At 34.1% G+C, this 25,715-nt stretch overlaps 1 protein-coding gene across 8 annotated transcripts in view; it reads right to left on the bottom strand.

Moving 5' to 3' along the window:
* SDCCAG8 (SHH signaling and ciliogenesis regulator SDCCAG8) overlaps positions 1–25,715 on the bottom strand; it is a 106,613-nt gene that overhangs the window by 70,181 nt on the left and 10,717 nt on the right. For all 8 annotated transcript variants that reach the window (XM_051783319.1, XM_051783322.1, XM_051783320.1 and 5 more), the window contains 9 exons: positions 23,958–24,071; positions 23,426–23,551; positions 22,989–23,129; positions 21,528–21,592; positions 19,309–19,497; positions 17,053–17,191; positions 14,467–14,619; positions 11,833–11,967; positions 8,695–8,811 (listed from right to left, as the gene is read on the bottom strand). In XM_051783319.1, the coding sequence (XP_051639279.1) occupies positions 8,695–8,811; positions 11,833–11,967; positions 14,467–14,619; positions 17,053–17,191; positions 19,309–19,497; positions 21,528–21,592; positions 22,989–23,129; positions 23,426–23,551; positions 23,958–24,071 (1,179 nt within the window). The remainder of the gene's footprint in view (positions 1–8,694; positions 8,812–11,832; positions 11,968–14,466; positions 14,620–17,052; positions 17,192–19,308; positions 19,498–21,527; positions 21,593–22,988; positions 23,130–23,425; positions 23,552–23,957; positions 24,072–25,715) is intronic.

The following is a 25,715-nucleotide window of genomic DNA, read 5'->3' as shown; positions in this document are numbered from 1 at the left end:
CTTTTCAATGTATATGAGAGACAAGAGATGGAGCACAGAACTGCAAAAAGACAGATGACAATCTTGCATTTAAGAAAATCTGAAACAGATTTTCAGTATAACAAGGAACAGAATTATCATAATGTATATGTACAACAAGACTACATTAAGGTTAGAACAGGCAACTTCTGGTGCTTAACTCCGCAACTTTAATGTTCTTATTACTTCTGCACATAATTTCAAAAGTACTGTTTAATCTGTCTTGCTCTGCAGTTGCCCAAACTCCCAGGAATATCAACAGGCACTTTGCCATTGAAAGATGGCAGGTTAAATTTCAGTAAGAGAAACACCATTATTAGTAAGCTGAAACACATTAACACCATTTCACATACATATTCAGTTACACGAAAGAAGTTTTAATTAAACAAAAATTAAAACATTGGTGAAATATCACAGCAGTAAAATTTAATTCTATATCAATTATTCTTTTTTCAGTATTACCATCAACCACCTTTTATATTTTAAGTTTTTCACTTAGAAGTATATAGGACCCTCCTATATCTTTTCTTGAAGCGCTTAAGTGTTTCACTTCTCCTTCCTTAGTTTATGATGTATTTACAAATTATCTTCAGACTTTCACAACTCATTTTTAGGGGAACACACTGGAGATGCTTATTCAGTGACATAAATTCAACTTACTGGAAAACATAAAAGATGATTTCTCAAACACTGAATCAGTCCTCAAATATCCTCTTCATAACGTATCTGAAATTATCTGCATCTAACAATACTTATGTCTATTGTAAAAATGTACTTTTTAATTAACTAGACATCTCTTTATTTCTACAAAATCTGATTAAAGGAAATAACAGTTTCATTCAAAACAAGTCAAATTAAAGATTAAAGTAATTGATTCTTTTCATACTGATGCTGATTCTATTGCATGCAAAAATGCAACTTTAAATTTCAAACTAGCAGATGTTTTTCACAGAATTTTAAATAGCAGCCAACTGACAGAAAAGACAAATACTTTTTCTTTTTAAACAAATGAGAATGATTAAGTGGTGATAAAAGAACTCGTATTCTGAAGTAAATGTAGAAACTTTAGAAGAGTTCTAGAACATAAAAAATAAACTAAAATCAAATTAATTCACAAGTGATTTATTACATTTACTGTTGTACCAGTATGCTCACACATCAGGTAAGAAAATACACAGTATAACGTAAAAAAAAATTTTGCACTGACTATATCATTGCACAAATTCTGCAGTAAAATAATTCTGGAGAGGAAAATATTTATGTGAATTTACAGCACAAGCTTTTTGTTTCATACTTCATTCTCCACCATTAGTATTAATTTTAATTTATTAATTTATTTTATTAACTTCTGTTATTGTTATTATTGTTATTATTAAAGATTAAAGGGGCATAATGTAGAGCCAAAAATAAAAGAACAAATATAAAGTAATAAAAAGTGAAATATAATTACTATGGTGGTTGGTATTTGCAGGTACATCCCCCAGAGGCGATCAACACCTATAAAAACACATACACTTCTACAGGCCCTGATGCTCACGAGCTTAGTTTCATTTACTAAAGCAGCCCTTCAAAGCAATGAGACCAGTGATAGTGCACAGGACCAAGGCTATAATCATGGTCTTTGAAAGAGGTGACCCCAGCATGGCCATTCACAGGCATTTAAATATTACATGTACCAGTGACAGGAAGTTTTTGAACTACTTAACAATGATCTCAAGCCATGTTGCTTTCTATCCTTATTAATGTATTAATTAATCAGGGACAGAACTAATTGGGTATTTTTTTATTTATTTATTTTTAAATTTAAAAAGAAACAACAAAACAAGACTGGTTTTGTAGGAAGATTTTGAGTATTTTACTTAGAGAAAAGATACTATCAGTCCATATGCAGCAGGGGTCACTTGCATTCATTTCTATCCTAATCCTGATATCAATCAAGCAACTCTAGGTTTGGAGTGGTCTCTAAGCCTCAGACCTCCCAGGCATGGCCATCTGACATAGCATATTGCACCTGAAGAACTATCCAACTTTGTAAAGAGAGTTAGGGCCATCACAAGGTTAACTCCTGCCACATCCAAACAATGTCTTTCTTCCTTTTACACTCTGTATGACTTACTGCTGCTTTCCATTCAAATCTGAATGAAGATACAAAGCAGTTATGAAAACTAAATTTGGGTTCATAGGGGAAACCTCCTTTCTGGAAGTAGATTTATTATAAAGCTGTGAGAATATACAAATCCCATGTACACAAGGCTTAGAAGAATTCACAAGGACCACCTTTTTCTAAGAGGTTAATTCACAAAAACCACAAGACTACTGCAAATTCTACAAAACATCTAGCCCAAAATAGCAATCTGAAAACCTTTCTTGACATGAAAGGCAAGTAATGTGAGCAGAAAAACAATAAGTAACCTCAATAAACACACGTGGTTCTTTCAAAAAGTTTTTTCTGTATGGCTGGCTCACAAATCAGTTGATCTCTAAAGACCAGAGGAACAAGCAAAGACAGCCTAGATAAGTAATGCAGGCTGCAATTAGTTGGATAGCTACTATTCTAACCTCATCTGGTGGAACTTTTGAATTCCTCAAAACCAGGTAGTTTTGTGACCACTTTATCAGTTGTAACAGCACCTAGCACTACCTTGTGTGCTCCACTAAAAGGCAGAGCCTCAAGAGGAGAGCCATTACCTAAGCAAAGGCCATCAGCCACAAACCCTCTGCTTCCAAACTGACTGAGAATTAAGAGAGACAGGACCCTGCACTTTGCTAGAAAGAGCAGGGGAATAGCATGGAGGGTGGATACTCTTAAAATCACACATTCTAAATGTCATCGAAGTAAACTTTATACCTGCAATTGATATCTGGGGCATGAAAAAATTTATGTTGCAAAGTATATATTTATGAGTACACACATGCAATTTTTTAATTAAGAAATAACCTTAAAGGCCTGTCCTTGTGCAAACTCTGAAAGAGCAATATGGTCCCTGTGGATAAATACCCTGGGAAACAGACAGGAGTAAATGGCTGAAACATATTATACAAGGATTTTACCTCATTATTTCCATGAAAATATTTGCTTTCTAATTTGACAAAATATCTGAACTGCAATACTATTTCAGGAACAAAACTTCCAATCCCATAGAGATTATTACAGTCACATTTTAACAGGGAACATTGCTGTACTACAGATTAGCTCAGTAGCCACCAGCAGAGATAAGAAAGTGATTTTGTTCACAGTGGAACATAATATTTGGGGTTTTTTTAATAAATGGATTGCACTGAGGGGGACAGGGGAGAATGAGGTGGTGAGTTTTCTTGCTGATAATAGAATTTCAGAAAAGGAGAGATGCATGTAGAAAGAAAGAAGAGGAATATTACTCCTACTTCATTATTGAAAAACAGGAGAGAAAAAACCCTGCTCGTTTTATTCTTTGAAACACTATTTGAGACTACTGATGTGAGATAGGTTCTTTCCTCCTGGACAGCATTAAGGAATAACTGGAAAGAAAACCTATGCAGTAACAACTGACAAGTGATAGGGACTTTTACAGTCTTTTTCTTCTGACTTTTGACACAATGACTGTTGATAAAACAACCATTTTTTCTAGTCAGAGAAGAAGAAAAAAAACCAAAAGAAAACAACTACTTATTTAAGTATATATACCCAATTTATCAAGAGATGTGCAATTCTTTTCCTACTTTGAATAATGTTTAATGCAGATAAATTATTTTCTCTTTCCATATACTATGGAGTGACATCACTCTGGATGACAGAACACGGATCCAGATTACATGGGCCAACTACACCTATGAACAATAAAATCCTGATTTACCAGCTGTGTTCCTCTTAGCAGGCCAGCTGCTTAGGGGAAGCAGCAGACTCATACAGAAATGCAGACCAGTCATTACAGAAAATTCTGTGACAAGGAATCATGGTCTCTAGGATTTTTCTTATGGAAAGATGACAAAGAATTTAATGCAGGCTGCTCATACCACTGATCCTTAAGGAATGGATGGCTGGCAGAGGAAAGCAATGCCATTGCAGAGCAGCAGCAGACATATTATAATTGTAATTAAACATTTTTGTTACATATTGCAGGGTTGTAGGTCAAAGTCTTCCTCAAAAATCTTGAGATGAGCTAGTAAGTTCAGCTATAAAAAAGAGTGATGTTCCTCCTGAGCAGGTCAGAAAATTCATATCAAAGCAAGGCATAAAGTACTGCCATTTTATCCTTATTTACTCATCTTCAAATTAATGCACTGAGTGCCCAAAACACAAAATGATTCCTTGGAAAGAGTTCAGTTACAGTAAAGGTTATCACATTTTCTTATGTTTTCTTGCCAAATATTACTCAAGTATATGTTCACTGATTTAACAGAATTTCTTTTCAAAATAGGACTTGCAGAGCATCTTTAGAACTAATGAGGTAAGAAAATGTCAGATATAGGACTGTCACAAGAATACATATAACACATAATCCTAACCCATCTTCACCACTGCTATTAAAACTTGGAAGTTTCAAAACATCTGGTGATATTCTGAATGTCATAGCTTGTGAAAACTCTAGTATTTAAAAGGCTGACTTATGAAAGCCTGATATCTATAAATAAAAAGACATTTTCAGTGAATCAGGGGCTTCAGAAGGTATTACTGATCTTGCATCGGACACTCTGCAGCATTTCCAGGATATATACCCAAATTCTTGGCCTGAATTATTTTTGATGAAGACAGAGTCAGTAATCTCTCCTCTTATAATGTCTACATTAGGTTACTATAAATCACGGATTTATGACAAATGAGATAAACATTCCCAAAATACCCTTTGGCAAAATGCTTTTGGACTGCCATTTTGCCAGATTTTTATTTGTCTGCAAAATTGTCAGTCTATAGTGTACAGAGGCATCATTTAGGTTCTGTCATATTGCACAAAAATGCTTTGATGTGTAGCTCTTCCTATTTGTACAGGTTGTGCATATCAGTGAGTCTCCAACTTTTTTTGTATTTGGGCTGATGAACTGCCATGCAGAAAACTCTTAAAAGTCTGTAGGTTTTAGTATAATATTTCTGAAGCTTTTTATTCTGTCACAGGAATTGCCGCAAATAGGTAGCAGAATTCTGTAACTCTCCACTTCAAACTGTGCCTGCCCAAATTTAAAGATTTTTTTACAGGTTAGGATTACCAGTTTGGATTTATTTCTACATCAAAGTATTTATCTGATTCCTCAAAATAGGGTAAACCAAAATTTAAAAGCTGCAGTTAGTTTCTGAAGTTGAATTTATAATGTCCTATTACTTTATTACAAGGATACCACAACTCCCAGTGGAGCAATGCTACTGTTAAGATCTAATAAGGATGATGCCCAAATTGGCTTTGACTGCATAAACCAATACTAAAAACTGTTTTCACTTCTACATGCTGAAGCTTGCCAGATTTTATAAACCAAATATAAATTATTTCAGACAAACAAAAAGCAAATTATTAATAGTGAACTTCATTTTTATAAGGCAGAGCAGAAAAGAACAAGTGAGACTAATCTGAGGAACAATTTCGTAGCGTGTCAGAAGTATGATTTCTGTTAGAAATGCACAAATTATGCCATGCAGTGCTTATAAATTAACAAAAAAAGTATTATAAAAGTGAAGTCCTGCTGTGTCAAATATGCCACACAATTTTTGTTCTGATAATAGCTATTTAGGTTAGGGCGTGACTTTTCTCTGATATAGCTGTGCTAGTACAACCCCTAGTGTGGACACAGTTTACTGCCATGAAGGTATTATATTCATACAATTTATAAAGCTTGTTCCTAAGCAGTAAAGTATTAAGTAATGCACTGTTATTTTAGCACAGCTACATCCACAATGGGAGGGCTGAGAGAGAAAAAGAGAGGGCAGTAGGTGATGCTACTTTACAACACACTGGGCCAGATGAACAGATGTGGTTTTTGTGTAGAGAAACTGTATGGTACATGTCTTTCCTCCCACCTCCCTCCAAAATCCTGATGTTAATCAGGATCATGATGGATGATATTACAAAACAGCTATTCAATTTAAATGGAAACATTGCTCATTGCTTCTTAATATTTAATTTAAGAAATATTCATATAAAATGTTAATAACAGGTAGTCGTAAGAAATACTGACATCTCGATACTAGTCCTAACCGAGCAATAAAGATAGGAAAGAGATGTAAGTTAAAAGAGAATAAGAATATATACACTCTCTGTAAATTCCCTAAATGATGCAAGTTCATTCTTTAAGAGCTTTATAAATACCAGCATATGATAAATACATACCTGCATTTATTCGACATATATGTATGTGGTGATCCTAAATCATACATGTGGGGATTTCTGCCTATTCTGACACACCTGAATAATTTTAATCCCTTTTTAAAAGTCACTACATATAAACTAAAAAATATCTTCAAAACTAAAATTTATCCACACCACAATTAAAAATACAATTATTCCCCAAGAAACAGTAAACTTACTCTCAATATGAAACATGATTCTTTGCTTTTAAAACAGAAAAAAGCATCATTTAATACAGAATAGCAAGAAAATAGTCATACATTATTGTCTCTCTACTTAAAAAAAAAAAAAAAAAGCATTTATTATGAACAGATGGTGGCCAAGGAAGGTATCAGCTCTGTCTCTTAGCCAGAAGGTCAGGTCATGGCTGAGAGACCAAAGAACAATTACTATTTGCTATTCAGTGCCATATAAGATAAAACATTTCAGGTTTTTCTTCAAATACAAAGCTAGATGTGATTGAGCTGTTTTCATTTCATTTACATGAAATAGTTTGCAGTTACTTATTAACATTCGTTAAAATTTGATTTAAAAAAACCACAGCAACAACAACAGAACAAGGCAAAAATGAATGAACGCTCTTCTTGGGCTGCCTTTGAACATGTTAAATAATACTAGGACTTATACAGAGCTATCTGGGTTCCTAGAACCACAGCTATAAAACAGCTGCTAGATACTGAGCCTGAGAATTTCAAAATGGTTTGTTTTCCCTTTTTTTCAGGAATCAACAATCATATTTGAACAATATAATTACATAATTACTGAATTATCTAATCTTTATCTAATTATCTAATAATCTTTGCTGATAGGAACTCCCTCTCACATCACTTCACTTTACATCAAATTTTAAATCACCACATTTTGGTGCACTCATACCCACGCTGATTAAAATACCAGTATGTCAATACATGAGGTTAAAATATTTTGTTAAATTTTGCAATTTGTTCAAAAGGCAATCCTGAAGCAGGCTGGAGAACAGGATATAAAATCCAAGATACTTCTTCAAGTATCTTATTAAACACATCCTGTTTTATTTGTATGCCAAGATTATGCCAACTCTTTTTATCTGTGATATCTGTCAAGGCACAGACGACAAGCTTGTTTTTTGTTTCTCAGTGTCCTTAGGCCTAAAGGATGCAGGAGTGAAAAAAAAAACCCAAATAAAAAAATAACAACCCTGAAAAGAAAATGCTTTAAGACCTCTATTTTTCTGTGCTGTAGGAATTTCTATACATGTTGAAGGATTATTTTCTCCAATAAGCTCCTCCTTTGGACTTTATTATCCTTTCATTCTAATTTGAATTAATAATTGCTTCCTGACTATGCTTGCACTTTATTAAGTAAACTTACTGTCCTATACAAAACTTTAGGGGAACTGATAAATAAAAATATAATTTTAGAAATACTGCATTTTTCCCTACATATATTTATACACAGGGAATGATGTGTTCAGTTATTTACAAGAAAAAGAATGATTCAAAACCTGTTGGATAGGCTGCCCTAATAACAAAATGCACATTAAAAAAATTATCCTCATGTGCATCTTATATACCTGTGTATTCAGAAGATATCCATTCATGTGCAAATCACAACTATGAAGGAATAACTGAAAGTTTGAAGTCCTAGAGAAAAAATGGATAGAACTTCAACAAAAAGGGCACTTCAAAAGATACAGATTACACCTGTTCAAGCTGTTTGCCAAGTATGTTGCAGGTTACTCTAATAATCCTTCTTACTGCATGGGATGTTTTCTCAGAGACTACCTGTAAGGCATACATTGGTTTTTGTATTATTATAAAACCCAGTTTTAGATAAGCAATAGTTAACGCCAAGTGGAATTTTTCTACAGTTACTTTTTTCTAGAAGGTTACTTTTGTTTTGGTTTTGTTTTTTTTTTTTAAACTTCTATGAATCCCAGCATTCATTAACCTTGAATCTTCAGAGAAATTGGAAGATAAATTATTTTCATTTTTGGTATCATTATGTTATGCTTAAAGTCTTTAATGTTCTGTCAGGCTGCATATGTAGGTAATTATGTGTGGATTTATTTGTGAGAAAAAGTGTATAAACATATGTATACAGTACATACAATTTAAGTACTTCGTATGAATACATATGATAGAGTAATTCTATATGAAAGCATGGGATGAGTAATACGCAAAACTGAACATACTAGGGCTGAAAACAAGATTAAGACAACCAAGAGGTATTTATTTAGCAGTAATAGCTGGCTTTTTGCCATTAATTTAGAAACCATTTAACACTAATAAATGACCACTATTAGAAAAATGAATCATTCCAGCTTCTGAAATAACCCTACTTAGGCTACTAGTAACTGCAAAGTTATAGCAGTATTATCTCTTACCTGGTCCTTAATTTCAAGCTCCCTTATAGTTTTTGTTCTGTACTCTCTGAGCTCCTTTTCTGCCTCATCCTTCTTCATTTTGGTTTGATTCAACTGATAGCGCATTTCTCCACACACCTGTTAGATTACACAGACAACATGATCTGTAGCTTGAAGGGTAGACCAGGGTTTGCAATTAGATCTTTTGGTGCCCTCTACAGGTCATTGAAATGCAACATATTTTACATTTACAGATATCTTAAGACTACTGTGGTAAATGTTTTTATATAAAAAGGTGGATCTGAATATGAACTGCTACATGAATTCTCTATATAGTCACTAACTTTGAAATATGCAGTGTCTTCTAGATTCAAATATATTTGAGTCAAAATTTTGCTAGGTATAAATATTTATGTTGTAAATATATGTCACTAAATACAGTTAAAATACAGTTGCAGGTTTTATATTCTTCTTCTATTCTCTGTAAAATCCCAAGAAAATCTATGTCAACACTTGAAAACCTAGAAGCAAAGGATGGATCGCACTCCTACGTAAGGGTGTATTTTCTTAACTTGCCAATTTTTCACTGTTAAGAAAGAAATTTAGATGTTACTACAATAATTTTCAAAGTTTGATCAGAGCTTTACAGAATTATGGCAAACTGAATATAAATTCTTTAGAAAACAATTTAAATATAATTTAAATATAGCCATAGTCCAGAAGAAATGGATCAAAGCAACATTTAAAGAAATCACTTCCCCACAGGACAACTATTCTCTGCTGTTGGAGTGTTTGTCATATTGCCTCCTCAGTCCTTTCCACCTGAAGGCTGGTCATCTTCAGAGGGTCTGGGGAGGGGTTAGGAAAAAGTGAAAAAGAAACAAAAAAAGAACAAAACAAAATAAAAAAATTCCTCCCACATAACTTTCTTTACTGCTATGCAGGGATTTCTTCAGTTTCTCAATCCCCTTTTTGTGCCATCACCTCCAGTTTGTGCCTGTTCATGTCACCTTAATTAACCAAACATAAATACATGCACATTTCCTAATGAGAATGCAAATGTGTTTATTCACAGCTCCTCTTAGACAACTTTCTTTCCAACTCACTCTGTTTTCCTGCCTTGCTCATATTCTTTCAGCAGACTTGCTTCCTAAATGTGCACCCTTTAATTTGCTGCTACAATCCTCTGTGCTTCTCAAAAACGCTCTCACATATTCTACAACCCAAACTAATTTCTGTTTTCAGTCTTATACCTCTTCTCATTTTCACTATTTTTTTCTCCTTCTTCTTAAAGTTAGGGAAAAAGTAAATATGCATACTATAATGAAATCACTCTAGGAAAAAATGAAGCCAACTGTCGTAACTTTTAAGAAGTAGCATGACTTATAAATGCAAAGGACAGCCTGTGAATTTAGCCACTGCAAATAATGCAAAGCAGCAAACACTCTAAAGAATGGCAAATTTCTAAAGTGTTTTTTTAAACACTAAAATATCATATGCAACTAAAAAAATCATAATATGCAACTGCATAGCTTGCAAACCCTGTCTCTTTCTACCTCTTCCTTCCTTTACATGAAGAGTGTAACAAAATGCAATATGTCACTTCCTCCAAGTAAAATTAAAGAAATACAGCAATCCTCGCCTTCAGCTTTTCCATTGAGTGTATAAAGTGAATAACACAGAAGAATCAGCAGATGGTGCTGTCCTAATAACAGATTTTTCAGCCTCCTCAGGAATGAAGGAAATTTTTCTCCCTCTGACTTCTGGTACATGAGGAAAAAAATATTTCAGCTAAAACTCAAAACAAAAGTGTTGCTATTTGTTGTTTTTAATAATGGCAAACTCAGTTTGGAAACAAGGAGTCAGATTCATAACAGACAAAGATGTCGTTTACATGGCCAATGGAAAATGTCAGGGTGATCCACATAGTCCTGCCAGTTCAATGGTCAGAGGGTTCCTTCAGGATTTTTGAGACTTCTCAGTTTAGTACGGTGACACAAATGAAGCCTTCCAATCTCTCAGGATCGTGCAAGGCTACTTGCAAGAGTATAGGCTACTGCAAGGTGACCACCTGTTCAACTTCATACTGATTAACCTTAACTGAAGCAGGGACGAACCGCAGCATCACTCTCCTGAGAGACAGCTTCAAATCAGCAGGCTACAAAATTGTCCTTTTCAGACCAATGAATATTTATACCTACTACCTGGTCTTCACCCCTGTAAGTGGTGCTAGTCATCTGTAAACACAGCCTGAAAGACCAAAAGTGTGTTTCAGAAATGGTAAATCAAACCATTCTGACATTCTTAAAATACTCATTCATCTGAAATGGAATTAAAATTTCTAGTAAGTTGCAATGAGTGTTTGCTGTGAATTTTCTGCAATACTTTCACCTATTACTACCAGCTGGGGAAGCAGGGGAAGACAGAAACTGTTGAAAACCTCTCCAGAAATCTCTGGAGGCCTAAAGAACTAATTGTTAGCCAAAACCTTGCACTTAACAGCTGGGGAGGTAGGATGGGCCCTAAAGATTATTGGTAAGATATATAAACATTTCAAGAGGCTGTAACAAAGTGTTTTTTCATTCTCATGTTAACCCATATTAAGGCTCTAATAGATTGAGAAATGTGCAAAATAAAGAACCCAAAAGTGATATACCTACACTAGAGAGATGTTAAGCTATAATTCTTAGTTATAAGAAAGATTTCTTTGTAAGGGACATACAATCAATGTTAATGAATAAAGCAGTATACTACACAAAGTCTAAAGGAAAGTATTTGACAGTGATTTGATACAGCTCCCTTATTTTAGCACTGCATGTCCCAGAGGTAGCCATTAAGGACACTGTTGAGTACTATGTTGTCTCATTCAGAACGAATGCAATTTTTACTGAATTTTTAAATAGTTTTAAATAGTATTAAATAGTGATTTGCATAGATTGCAAAGTAGAAGAGTTAGCTTTTGCACGATAAGGTGACTAGGCAGGCTGAAAAAGTTATCTTTTTACTCCTACAGCTGTGCCTGTGGGATAGTCAGATGAAGTCTATATTTATCACACGTTCTTTACCAAAACAGAAAAACGGAGAAAGAAAAAATTCTCATCTTTCAGGTCACAATGATAGGGAGAACCAAGCTCAATACTCATTTATAAATGTGCTTACCTTATTCATCTCCGTTTCATGAGATGCAAGTTGATCCTGTGATTGTTCTAACTGGTTAACTAGAGAGTTCTTTTCACTTGTAGTTTTCTTTATTTGAGCCTCCAAAATGGCCACATTCTCAGACAAGGCTGTCACCTGCAAAAAGTCCAAGGACACTGTAATGACAATTTGACCAACCACAGACCTAAATCTTGTGGGACACTCTCCTCAAAAGCAACCATATGTAGACAAAATGCATAGAATTAAAAATACAATAAAAAATAAGCATGTACAATAAAATTTATCAGGTATTATTAATAATAGAATATGGTTAAATTATTTTAACAATAGGTTCGTAATTTTGAATTAATTTATGACACAGTAGTTTATTTGAAACTTTTCATCAACTGGACTAGTCTCCAGGAATTTAAAGTATGAACAAAGTGTCAAAAGCAGCTGGCTGCATTAGTTTTGCAGCTGTAAGAGTACTATTGAACACCTTCTTATGCATCCTTATGTAGACTGTTTTAAACCAAATCATGTTCTCCCAGCTAAAGAAAACTCTCATTGCAACCACAGACTTCAAATTAATTTTCAATTTCAGAAAACATTTCAGCATATAGATCAAAGCATGATGTCGTACAAAACCCATATAAAAACAGTATATTAAAAATTCTAATGTAATCCAGATAAAGTTTTGCTGAATGGTAGAAAAATGTAACAATAAAACAGAGATAGTGAACCTTCAGCTATTTAGCCCTGAAGCTTACTAATATAAGTGGAAATAATGGTGTCTGACAGTTCTAGGTTAACTTGCAGAAATTCAAAGCCAAATCCAGAGGATTATATATTCATAACTATTTTTCACTCCTTATACCTCCACCTGATTTATGTATCATGCTAATTCTTCCCTTCAAACAAATAATTTCATAAAGTGAGTGATAAAATATTCATATGAAGGTTGACTTGATGCACAGTATACCATTTCTACTATCTCATTAATCCTGAAACATAAAAGTAGCTAATAATACGTAGGTGTGTATCATTAATATAGACCATAGCTTTCTACCAAATCATCCCATATCTTTAATTACCAAGCATGATGTCATCATAGTGTCACTATATGTTTCTGATGTGTATTCAGGATTTTAAAAAAGGACTACAACTACTCAAAGTGGGAATCAGTTTCAGTAAAACACATCTCAGTGAGTGATGAAATTTAAAGTAATGTGATGACACAGAGTGAAACATTCTACCAAAAAAAAGTATGAAATGCTTATCTAATAGGCTGTATTTTGGAGTGAATACTCTGCTCTAAAGCAACTCTGTAGCTAAATAATTGATTTCATAAGAGGGATAACATGATAGATAGCAGGGAGTCAAACAAGGAATTGCTTAATAATGTTTCACTGTCTCCAGTGTAAGCTTATTTTTTTTAATTTCAGTTTCCCTGGCAACAGATTTCTGATGATCAGTTCACTTACTTAAATAACACTTAGTCCCTATCACTGTGCTTAATTCCTGTTTTTATATCTGGAACTGGAGTCAAAGGCTTTGACTTCCTGTAGCAGCTTAAGATATTATTCCACCATCTCATAATACCAGAAATATCACCAGATCATCTTGGCTCCCTGTTTATGTTAGTGGCTTTCCAGTCATTTTACAAGCAACAACACTGCTAAAGAACGTTCCCCCCCTTTTTTTTTAAACACACTTAACTAGTTTATCCTGTTCAGCTCTCTGAATTTTTAGAAATAAGCCATACAGTTTATAAAAGAGCCCCAAAATATGGAAAAAGCTTACAGTCAGCAGAGAAATTCACTCTAGTGTTTCCAAATCTCCACTAGAAAATAGTTGAAGAGGTTGCATGTCAAGCAAGCATGAAAACCACTAATTCATGAAGTATTTCTCTCTCTACATTTTCTTTCCTTTTCAATCACCTTAGAAGTGCCTTCTCTATCACGTCTCTCAGGCTTACTGCTGTTAGCATGAGGTTTCCTCTGTAGACTCCACTGGGCAGAAAATCCTTATGTTTTATACTCAAATTGAACTAGCATCCAGAAAAGGTTATCAAGACTACCACAATGGTCACAGCATAAATGGTAAGACAGATTCTGTCTCAGAGAGTTTATAAACATCAGTAAAAGTGAGAAAAGAGATTCCAACACATTTCTGCAGGTGGGAAAACTAAGCATATGATAAGATCACTCTGAAATTTTGATACCATAACATTAATGTATATGTAAGATCAAAGTAGCAAAAAATCCTAAATTTGACATGTGCTAACTTCTCAATGTTTGACTTGCCAAGTTAAATAACAATTTTTATAAAAGAGATACGTACAAACCCTGCGTCACACATTACTTAACCCTTTCCTACTTCGACAGTGTGCATCAGAAAATATTATGCAAACTAAAATAAAGAGCATAACATAAATAACCTATAAATAACCTAGTATGTACATAGTAACATAGCATAAAACCCAGTCATTCAAATTCAAAGGATCACTTATCTACCACTGCTTTAAAACAATGGTAGAAGTGACTTAGTGAGCCCTCAAATCCAAAACCGAAAATGAACGACAAGCAAACAGAAAGTTTAAAGAGGATGATGCGCTCATTGTAACACATAAACAGGAAAAGAACCAATTCATACCATTGCTGCCAAGTCCTCCCTTTCTTTCTTCATTTCTTCCCGCACTGCTTCTTTTTCATTAGCCCTCTCATTTAGCTGGGCAGCCAACTCCCTTTCAAGACAATTCTTCTGCCGTTCCACCTCACTTTTCAGCTGCTCACAGTGGACTAGAGCCTAAAAAAACCCAACTGTTTTCTTAAGTGGAAGAAAATGAAAATTTTTGAACAAATACAGTATTTATCTAATGCTGTCAGAGAAACCAATTTGCTAGAAGATAATATTTTTATTTTTTATGTAGTTATTATTATGTTTATACATACCCTATTGTGTTAACATCTAAAATAGGACTAAGAAAATGAAAATAGATGTATATGTTTGTATGTATATACATGTCCTACTGTATATACATACAAATCTAATTGCTTTTAAGAGTTATGGCAAAGACAGAAGCATTTTCCAAATAAGTAGCTGTTCTTCTAAAAACTATGATTATTTGCCTTGCATTTAAAATTCTTGAATGCACATCACTAGAATCAGCCTCCAATATTTGACTCCTTGCAAATACTGTGGTTACTGCCTAAGTGCATAACTTAGGAAAAAGATATGGAAAAATTAATTAAATGTATGCACTTTCACCTATCCTCCCCCTGAAGTGAATTACTGAGTGCAGAACACTAAGAAGAAACCTGAAAGCAGTAAGTAAAGATAAATACAACTTTTAAAACTTTTTTAAGTTTCAGGTTTGTAAAAAATTAATTCTACTAAAAACCTCATAAAAGCACTGCTCAATTTGAGGTGCTAAAACAACAGGTTATGGATGTGTTTTCTATCAAAAAAGAAGAAACATAAGTTGAAGAACACTCTCAAAACACTATCTTCTAAAAAAGCTAGGGGAAAAAATATATTTATCAATGTTTGCTGCCGTATTTCTGCCAAAGTGATAGAATGAATGTTACGTCAGTTTAAATCAGAAATACCCTCCTCTATTAAAAGTAAATCCAAGTATTCAAAGCACCCTAAAGGCAGCTATGCTAGTCGACAAGTAAACTAGATCTCATTTCATCGTTTTGCTATTCAGATATTCAGGATTTGATATTTGATATTCAGGATATCCTGTTTCAAAGAAGCTAGAGTAACCTCCTTTTAGGAATCCTACTGTATTAAACTGTATTTTTCTTTTACTTGAAGCCAATCCCCTGCATTCAGTTTTCATGGCATTGGGCTGTTCATGAGGGAAGCAAGTTAAGCCATAATTTTTAAAAAAATGCTCTAACGGTCTCCATTAGTTTTATGTCAATTCTGTGAGACTCTCCACAGGATCCCTTTTCATATCACCAGTCTACCTTGGTGAGGTACCATTGTTTTGACTACACAGTGAGCAATCAAACAATTATTCGTTTATGACATTTATGTTGAAAATACATTCCTGATTTTCCTTCAACTATGTAAAATCAACCTTAACAGACCTCCTCCTTGCCCTACACAACAGGCAAGAGACCACAAACTACAGACAACCAAAAGACAAAAAGAAATGGTGGTTTTAAGTGATAAGCATCAGAGGCTGGACTTTTGATCAACAAAATCATGAAACCGCAATTGTAGGATTTGGAAGCTTAATGTGTTAACCCCTCACTTTTCTTATACGGACTGTTCTACTGGATTACATGCTAATTATCAACAAAAACAGTGCTGAAGAGTAGAATAGGACTGGGAAAAAAAAGACTGTAGTTACCAAAACATACCAGTACATGTAAAAATGCTAAATTAATGCATCATAAGTAAAAAATTTCTTCCTGTTCCTTCATATTAAAAAAGTTTTTAACTATCAAAAAAAATCAGACTACTATTTTGACTTGTACACAAGCAGATAGCACTTCACAAGACCCTACACACACGTTCACTTCTCTTGTAGCACTGGATGAATAATACCAATTTGATCAACAGAGCATTTATATAAATCTTGTATGCATTTAGTTCAAAAAAACAAAACAAAACAACACTCTCTCAATTCCATAGTAATTCACTAATAATACAGTAGATGTCACTACCTATCAAGAAAATAATTTAGGTCAATATAGACTGTGTATAGAACTAGAGCTAACACAAGCATTAGATCAAAACTGGTTTTAAGATTATCATTTACATAACACCAAAAGCTTCCTGCAGGTAAAATTAGACAGGACTTCTCATCTTCAAAGAGCTCTGATAATTAATCAGTTCTTGCACTGCTCTTATCTGAGGCAAAAAAGAGTTGTTTGTAAGCATTTTAACTATTCTTTCCAGAGTATGTCAGACATACGATGAGAAAATTATCCTGCTACATGTTATGAATGCCTTTGAAAATTCTTTGAATTTATATCCTCTAGCTGTGAAGCTATATCAGAATTTAAAAATTCAACACTCCCTACAGTATTGACGAAAATTCAAGAACTCAAATACAGAGTTCATGTTACTGCTCAGAAACAGTCACACAGTGCAATTGTTTTAAATCTACTACATCGTATCGACATATGACAAAGGTCTAACACATACTTGTTCATTAGCATGAAAACTAACATTTGCAGTAAAACTGAACACTGAAAAGCTCTAATTTCTGGATTAATTTACCTTTATTTTTTCCAAATTGGCCTCTTCTGCCATTTGCACAGCATGTTCAACTTGCTTACAAGCATCAGATTCTCTTTGCTGCATCTCTTTCATGTTTTGTCGCAGTGAAACAAGTGCATCCATCAAGTCATCTCTTTCCCTGCATATAAAGAAAAACAAGATATTTCCTCTATATCTTAAGAGAAAAAAACCTAACATCATGTATATAAAATATAAAATATTAACAGATATGACACATAAGGATGGTGGTAAGTGAAGCAAGACTAAAACTCATGGGTTAAGAGTGAAAGACCACACATACTGCTAGCTTAGCAGATATTGAAAATATCACTTGCTTGATGACCTGTCCTTCACTTCAGAAGGATGGACCATTAGAGAAAATGCCAATAATGAGAGCAGGTCTCAAGTCATTAATGTACTGAAGCTGAGCGCATTCTGTTGGCATTACAAAATGGGGATCCCATGCTAAAAAAAAAAAAATAAAAGCCTGTTTCTGAAAAAGCAGATTGATGCAATATGGAATTACACTGTCATTAAAGGTAAAAAAGGGGAAAAATGTTAAAAGAAAGGATTAGGTTCAACAAGTAATTCAGATCACTAAGTATATAAAATGAAAATCTGTATCCCTTTGCCACAAACTGGAACTAAATTAATCAATAAGCCACCTTGATTCTACATCTCCTACGAATTTTGTTAACAAAGAAACTAAGATCTATACTAAACAGTGGAGTTGGTAAAACTCTAATACTTAACTTCACCTTTTCATTATTTTGTCATGTTAAAAACTTTTACATTAAGAGTTTTAACTATCTGTAGTTGAGGTGCAACTTGAGATTCTGGTTGAAAACTGTTGTGTTTGGGTTTCGTTCTTTCTTTTCTTCACATTGTATGAAACGATAACATATTTTTCTGTATTTGTCGGAGAACTAACAGTCATATTTTGAAATTTAATTTCGACAAGAATTGGACAAAGTTCTTTTGAAAATCCCTACTGAAATACCTTTGGTTTTAATAAACTGCGTAACAAGCAGATGTAGCTTTTAGATTTTGTTAAACCTTGAATGAAATAATGCTTTAACATAGATAAATAAGTTAGCTCAAATCTTTTCCTTTGAGCTGCCTTATAATACAAGAGGATAAGAATGTACTGATTTATAGTTTGTTCATATTTTCCAACATCTGTGACAAATAATTACTTTTCTTACAAATGTAGATTTTGAAAACTGACTTTTCAGCAACAGAACTTTTCCAGAAAATTGTTGGACTTGATATTAGAAAAAAATATATGAATCCTGGCAATAGCCATCAAATGCATAGGGATAATATCCACTTGACAGACTACACATACTATGGACTATGTCCCTTCAGTCTCCTTGCTTCTAACTGACCCACTATTCCATCTCCAGCAGGCTCATTCTAAAACTTCAGAAATCCTAAGAAGCTTCAGACATCTGACAACAAATCAGCGGCTGTTTAACCACGTTTGAGAAAGTTGCAGTGTCCTATCATTATTACTAGCAAGTAGAGAGGGAGAATTTTTTTCAAGGTGGTTGACTAGCAGAATTCCCATGAAAAAAAAATTTAATGCTGTTGGGGTTTCTGAATTTCATATATTCAGTCTGTATAGCTGTTTTTAAAAAAATATTTAAATAAAAGCTAGAATTAAAAAAAGGTTGCAGCAAATAATTTCATTTATTTTTATCCAATAGAACTTCTTTTCCCTGACTTATTGTCAGGGAGGAACTACTACACATGTTTTTGGTTGGAAACGCATCCTACCCCAAGCACCTGACCTACTGTTGATGTATCTGAAAAGTTCCCCAAATGCAAGGAGAACAAAGTGGAGTCAGAAAAAATTCCAACTACAGAAAGATAAGGAACTTTTGCAGGAAATAATCAATCAAAATACATGGACTTCCACAATATTTGTGCTGACAGAGAGAAGGACTTTCCTGCCCAAAAAGTGCAGGAAAAAGACTATAAATAGCCTCATTATCTGGATAGCCAAAGGTACCATAATTACATGATAGTGACTAGCATTCTTTCCCAGTTGAAATAAGTAGAAAAACTGAATTATCCATTTCAAAATGCTCGGGACCTAAATTCATTGATTTTAGCATTACGACTTCAGCTTGGGAGTGTACTGTTCCAGAAGTGTACACCTCTCTATGAATGCAACCAAACGTATTGAGACTGAAATGGTTTAATGTAAGCATCCATACTTTCAGTGACAAAGTACATACCCCCCAAACCTACTTTGTTAGCCTTTCGATGGTCTGCACATGAACATTACAATGAGTCTGTGCAAGAACTGCCTCGTGTTGTGCACATTTCAGGCACATTCCACCAACCCGACTACAATTTGCAGCTGAAGCAAGTGACTTCTGCTGTTTCAGCCTTCCTTCCAAATCTTTGCACGTCTTCTGAGATTCTGAAAGGTCTTTTCTAGAAAGAAGAAATAAAAAATATTATTTGTGAAATCAAACATTTCTACAAGTTATATTCACATCGAATATACTAAAAAGAACTGTAAGAATCTCTGTAATTATTTTCCACATTTCAGTAGGCTAAGAAAGACTTTAATAGCGAAATAACAGTTGAACTGCCCACTTAAAGTTATTAATAGAGAAAACAATATTATGTTAATTTGTTCCTTCCCCCTGTAGTATCAGAAAATAATTAGATTAAAAATTTGTAGGCTTAGATATTATCTGAACAGAGTATAAGACTCATTAGCAAGAAACACGACCAGCTGTATAAATATTTCAATATCCTAACAATTTTCTGTTGTTTTTATTAATAATATCACTAACTTCACATTTATTCTCTACTCTCTAGACAAGAATCCAGATCTATTCAGCACATTCATTCTGATCCAGTGATATACATGAACTTGAGGTCAAACAAATGTGCAGAAAAACAGGCCAAGTTTTTCGCTTGTCTCCAAAATTTTTACCAGGTGCTCTGACGAATTTTCTCCAGAATTTCCAAGCATGTGTCAGGCTGGGGAGATTGCAAGCAGTAGGAATACTAACATCAGGAAGTTCCAGACAAACGTACACTGTGCATATATAGATCAATTTGACAAATTGTGCAATGAATCCAAAGCTTTTGGTTTGTTATGCAGGCCATCTGGGCAGCACACACATAGGAAGTCTGACACATTCTGGTTGCATCGGATTTACTGTGCACATGATATATACACTGCATGGATGCTTATTTCCATCTGGAAAATCTTCTGTGCACTTTCCAATTTTAGTAGCTGGTCTATTAAATATAATCCACTATAACCTGAACAGAATTTGCTCTGCATATATCCTTAGACAGTCATGGTGCAACAGACCTATTGTTGGAAAGCCTTGGAAAGAAATCAGCAAGTCCTATGTAAATTCATGCTTGAAGTTAAAGGCAGTTATTATATTACTGAAAGTGATATAATTTCTCACTTCAATTAAAATTTAGCTTTCCAGAACTTAAAGTTTGAAAGAGCATGCCTCTTAGGAGAAACAAATCAAGAGGCTGAATAATGTACTTGAGGAAATTTTCAGACTACTTTAGCCTCCAATAATTATTTCTGAGTATACATAACACTTTAAGTCAAGTGGGGAAAAAAATAAAAACAGCTGAAATTTAAGATCCTCATTTACATTCACTAACCAACTAGCTTTGCATGTTTCAGATTTCACCACTGCAGACAGTATTATTTGAACTTGTCTCCCTACCAATAACTCTTTTTACACAGACAGAAAAGCCTAGAGTTTTCAGATATATGAAACCACAATCTATTTAGGGAAAAGCATAAATAAACAGATTCAGTAGCAGTATCATCAATGTAGGTGTACAAGGGGAAGTTCAGTCCTGAAAACCATATCTTAAAGTGGTTGCCCCTTCCTCTGTTTTTTCATAATTTGCTACCTATTCAAACGTTGAATATTTTGAGGAGTACATGAGGACTTACATTCAAATGTTTTTGTGTTTAAAGATATGCAAGTTACACAACTGGAAATACTGCCTGAAAACCTCAAAATTATATTTTCCTGCTCCAAAATCATTATATGGCCTAAAACTAGTTTGATGCTTAAGATCTCTAAAATTTGCAATATAAAATATTAGTAGAAAATTGGTAATTATGGAAGGCCTCACACATGATACAATATTAACTGCTCTTTTTTTTCTTTGATTGGTGTACCTTAGCAGACATGATGTTTCTCTGAGGAAAGAGAGTAAAAAGAATAAAGACATCTTATATTGCTACTGTTACTATAAAGTAGCAGTACATTCAATTTTTTTGTTGCTACATTTGTATTTGAGAAAACTTTCCATAAAACCAGTTTTCAGGGACACTGTCAGAAAACACAACATTCAGGCATTCAGGCATTCTCCTAGTTAAATTCAGATCAAGAGTGGTTCATGCTGTTATGCAGTGATAATTTATTAACAATCATTTTAAGGAAAAAGTAAACACTTCACTTTACCTTAGAGACTGTATTTGATCATCAAGGATATTGACTTTTTCTTGATAAAGAAGTTTTAGATTCTCCTGTAGAAAAGATGTGAGAAAAGAAGTGTCTTCTGCTTTCTTCATAATAGTCTTTACAAATAAACCTAGACTTTAACCACATTCATTGTTTTCCCCCGAGGAAATAAACTTGTTGAAATACTAGTGGCAGAGAAACCTAAATATTTCACACTTCTGAACGTCTACAAAATGAACAACCTTCCCATTTTCTTATTTCTATGTATCTTGCCAGAACCTCATATGGTAAACTGTTGCAGCTCCAACTGTAGCCCTCTACAATGATTTACACAAGTTGATGATCGTATCCTGAGTTTGCTTTTGCTTTCCCATAAGTTAGCAGATATTAAAGAGGAATTCTGAAGAACTGGAAGTAGACAGGCTATTTATTTATAATACAGTGTATAATACAGCGAGTTACTTTTATTACCTGGTGAAGAACAAGGTATATGAATCAACCACACTCATGTTAAATGCAGTGTTGATAACAAACCAGATAAAGCACTACAATTTTAGCTCACTATGACTCTTAAAAAGAAGTCACAATCAACACAATTCTCTTGCTTTAAATGTGGCAGATGAAGAAAAATGCAGTTACTGTAAAACTTAGCTTAGAAACAACTGCAGGCATTAGGGATCACTGAGAAGGTTTTCAGCTCTAAAATACTAGCACGAAAATAAGAAAACTGTATTTTTTCAGTGAAAAAAATTAATAAATACATATAATTGAAGTATTATAGTACCCTATCCATTTCAGAGTGCACATATGCACACGGATAAAAAATATCAAAACTTTTCAGTTAACCAAGCTTTTTTCCCCAAAGATAGCAATGCTACCCTACTACTCCAGAGCAAAAGAAAAATTAATATCTTGCCAAACTAAAAATATAGGATAGAGACAACATTATCTCTAAATCACTAGGATACCTCTGTATGTCTAAAAGCAAAAAGCTTGTAATTCAGCTTAGGGAAAGCAGACTGCATGAAGCTACTTTTGTACCTCACTGAGCCTGTGCTGCTCCAGGAGCAGAACAACTCATCACAAAAGAGCTGGTGTAGAGGGCTACATAAATTACATCAGCTAGTTCCCACCTGCTTGGGCATTGACTTACTGCTTGGGCATTGACTTACTGCTAAGAATCTCCAAAGTACAGTGGAGCCATCATCTTTAAACAAGACTTACCTGTGGAAAGTCAACATCTGCAGATACAACCTGCCATCTGTATCTAACTGCATAATATTAATTAGGGCATAATGAGAAGATGAGGTTTAAGAGCATAAAATTTGAGCTCAGATTAAGGTTCAGTCAACCAAAACTCCTCCTGTGTCTGTTACAAAATTAATCATCAGAACTGCAGCAACAAGAAAGAACTGAAAGTTTTTGCAAAGGTAGGACTCTGCAAAGAAAGTTTATACCAACCAGTTCTACAGGCCATTTTTCTATGCCTTCAGCAGCTGCTGTAACAAAAGCCTGATCTTTGTTACGTGCTGGTGATGAGGGGACAGGCTGACGCATGCTAAAGTCTTTACCACCTCCAGGCCAGGAGTTCTGAGTATCTGCCTAAAACAAAAATATTAACGCTTCAGTTATAATTATGTAGGCTGTTTTTTTAAACAAATGCTACTTATGCAAGTATTGAATCTTACAAATTTCAGTAGAATATAAGAACCAATAAACAAGTTAATTAGGTTAGCAAGCTATGATAATGATGTTACTCAAGGAAATCCATGTTTGCAAATTCTCATTAAATTTTGACTAAAATTCAGTTTGCAGATAACCATTTGTATATCCTTCCATAAAAAGAATCAGGTCAGGTACCTGAGCACTGATTAAAAGGACAAAAAATAAAAACCTACCGAGGCATCTAGAAGAGTTTGTTCTCTCAATGTGTATTCTGCAGTTAAGAATTTCAGTTTCTGATGGAGTTCCTCATTTTCAAGTACAACTGCTTGTACTCGATCTTTCATCCCAGACAACTCCTCCTATAGTATAAAGGGTCAGCATGTAAAAGGCTCCTTGAGACAGCTATCAACATTGGAATACATCTTGAGACCCAAAGTCTAGATTAACATTCTCAACTATTTTAACCCTTTTAGAGGAAGTAAGAATATTCAAAACATAGATGGTATTTTTGCAGCTTGAATTGCCATGTAACTGCTTAAAAAAAAAAAAAAAAGCTTATTTGTATTTGTATTAGGACATAAAAATGCCCTAAATACCCTTAAACACGAGACACTAAGACACATGGTAAGGGATCTACCGAATTGCATTTGGCTCAGTTTGGGTCATTACAACAGGCAATCTAAAGTCAAAGTTAAGCTGCTTTTAAAGCAGCTATTCATATTTGGGGGATCAGGGTTTTAATAGGTCAAATATGTTGTCTGATACCTTGCAAAACTTCACTTCTGTTTCCAAATGGTTAATGTACTGTGATTGATCATTGATTATAGGAATGAGATCAGAAAGGGCTGGTGATTCTCCAGGTACAGCTTCTGGGGGTTTCTGAAGGAAATAAAGAATAGTATGTGTTATTTTCCAGTTTTCCATTTATTGCAATAAGACATTGCTTGCATAAAGAATACAATGTACACTTTTCTGGTATGGATTCAAAATGCACACAGAGCTGTTAATGGAATCCTCTCAGAGGAACAACAGGTACATTTCTAGCATTACATGAAAACAAGCATCTTTATGCCAATCCCTATCTCGTTTGAAACTGATACAATCCTAACATCTGTGATCTCAGGTCAGAAACATATCTTTTTGTCCAAAAATATTCCATATTCTTAAGTATAATTAAAAACTTGAAGATCATAGAACTCATTTTCAGGAACTCATGAGGTATCTGGAACTATGATTGGGGAGAGAAATGGAGTATATCTAGAACCATTTGGAAAAACATTTAGAGAAGGAACTCCAAATTTGCAACGTACTCCACCCGGCTCAGTGCATGTAAGTCCCATGTTCCATTAACTCAGAATTCACCTTGATTTAAAGTCTGTTAATATTAACTACTTCATAAATTTTAAAAGAAATGAACCACACTTGTTAAAGTATATATAATATAGCCCTGATAATACTTGTCACTCATCTTTCTATTTCTCTGGCTTCTATTCATCCCTCCCTCTTCTCTGAAAGTGGAATGAACACCTTGCAGCTGACACCTCCAGCTGCCTCCCTGAAAAGATTACACCACAGCAGTGCTGGGAAACATTTTTCTACAAATTATTTTTCACTGAAAACCAGTGCTAATGTTTAACCTGAGAAACATCAGTGTACTGTAAACAATACTGGTAAGAAATGGTTTCACTAAAAAGAAAATAACATGTAGTATATTTTCCCAGTATAAAGAGAGCATCTCTTTGTGACTTTTTTTTTAACCTTTTTTACAATGTAATTGTTATAAATTGATTTGAAATTTATTTGGGATTTTTTAATTAATGTTCTGATAATGTAACATATTATAGGATAAAAGAACAATGGTCAGGGGAGGCATATATTTAAATTAGGCTGAACATTAAAATCAGAACTGAAAGACACATATGATCAGTATGAATTACCAAACATTTATGCCTGAGTCTCAGAAATCCTGTTCACATTTGCATACTTAATATTAAAAAGGATTTATAAAATATAAATGTTTAGCAGCTTTAAAAGTCAGCATTCTACACAGTGACAAAGTTTTGCCAACATCAAAAATAATTTGGCCCACCTTGTACTTTTCCCGAATGCCCCAAATTTCAAACATCTAAGCCACAGAATTAGAGAAACTCTGCCACCCTGTAAACTGGCAAGAAACAAAAGGAATCCATCACAGAAACTCCAGCTATAACAGCAGCTTCAGGAACAGCTAGGTTAACCAAAACTCAGCTTGCAGAACTACATTTGTTGTACAAAGCAACTGTGCTGGTCCTTGACCTCAGGTGGAAAAATGTAGAGCAAAAGGAAAATTTCCACCCAACTGTTTGGATGTAATCAACAAAAAGATGAACTCATTTGATGTCTATTGCAACTCTTATCAATGAGAAAGAAAAGGGAATTTTGTTAAGACAATGTAATTTATATGTATGAAGTGTGGTAAAGGTTACTAAACAGTATACTTTCTGTGAAATATTATAGTTAGCTACAGATCATGCAATCATACAG

Source organism: Manacus candei, unplaced genomic scaffold, assembly GCF_025592945.1.
Source record: "Manacus candei isolate 608988 ecotype Guabito, Panama unplaced genomic scaffold, ASM2559294v1 h1tg000017l, whole genome shotgun sequence".
NCBI classification, from domain to species: domain Eukaryota; kingdom Metazoa; phylum Chordata; class Aves; order Passeriformes; family Pipridae; genus Manacus; species Manacus candei.
Note: the sequence above shows the minus strand (reverse complement) of the source record. Positions and strands in the feature narration are given on the sequence as shown.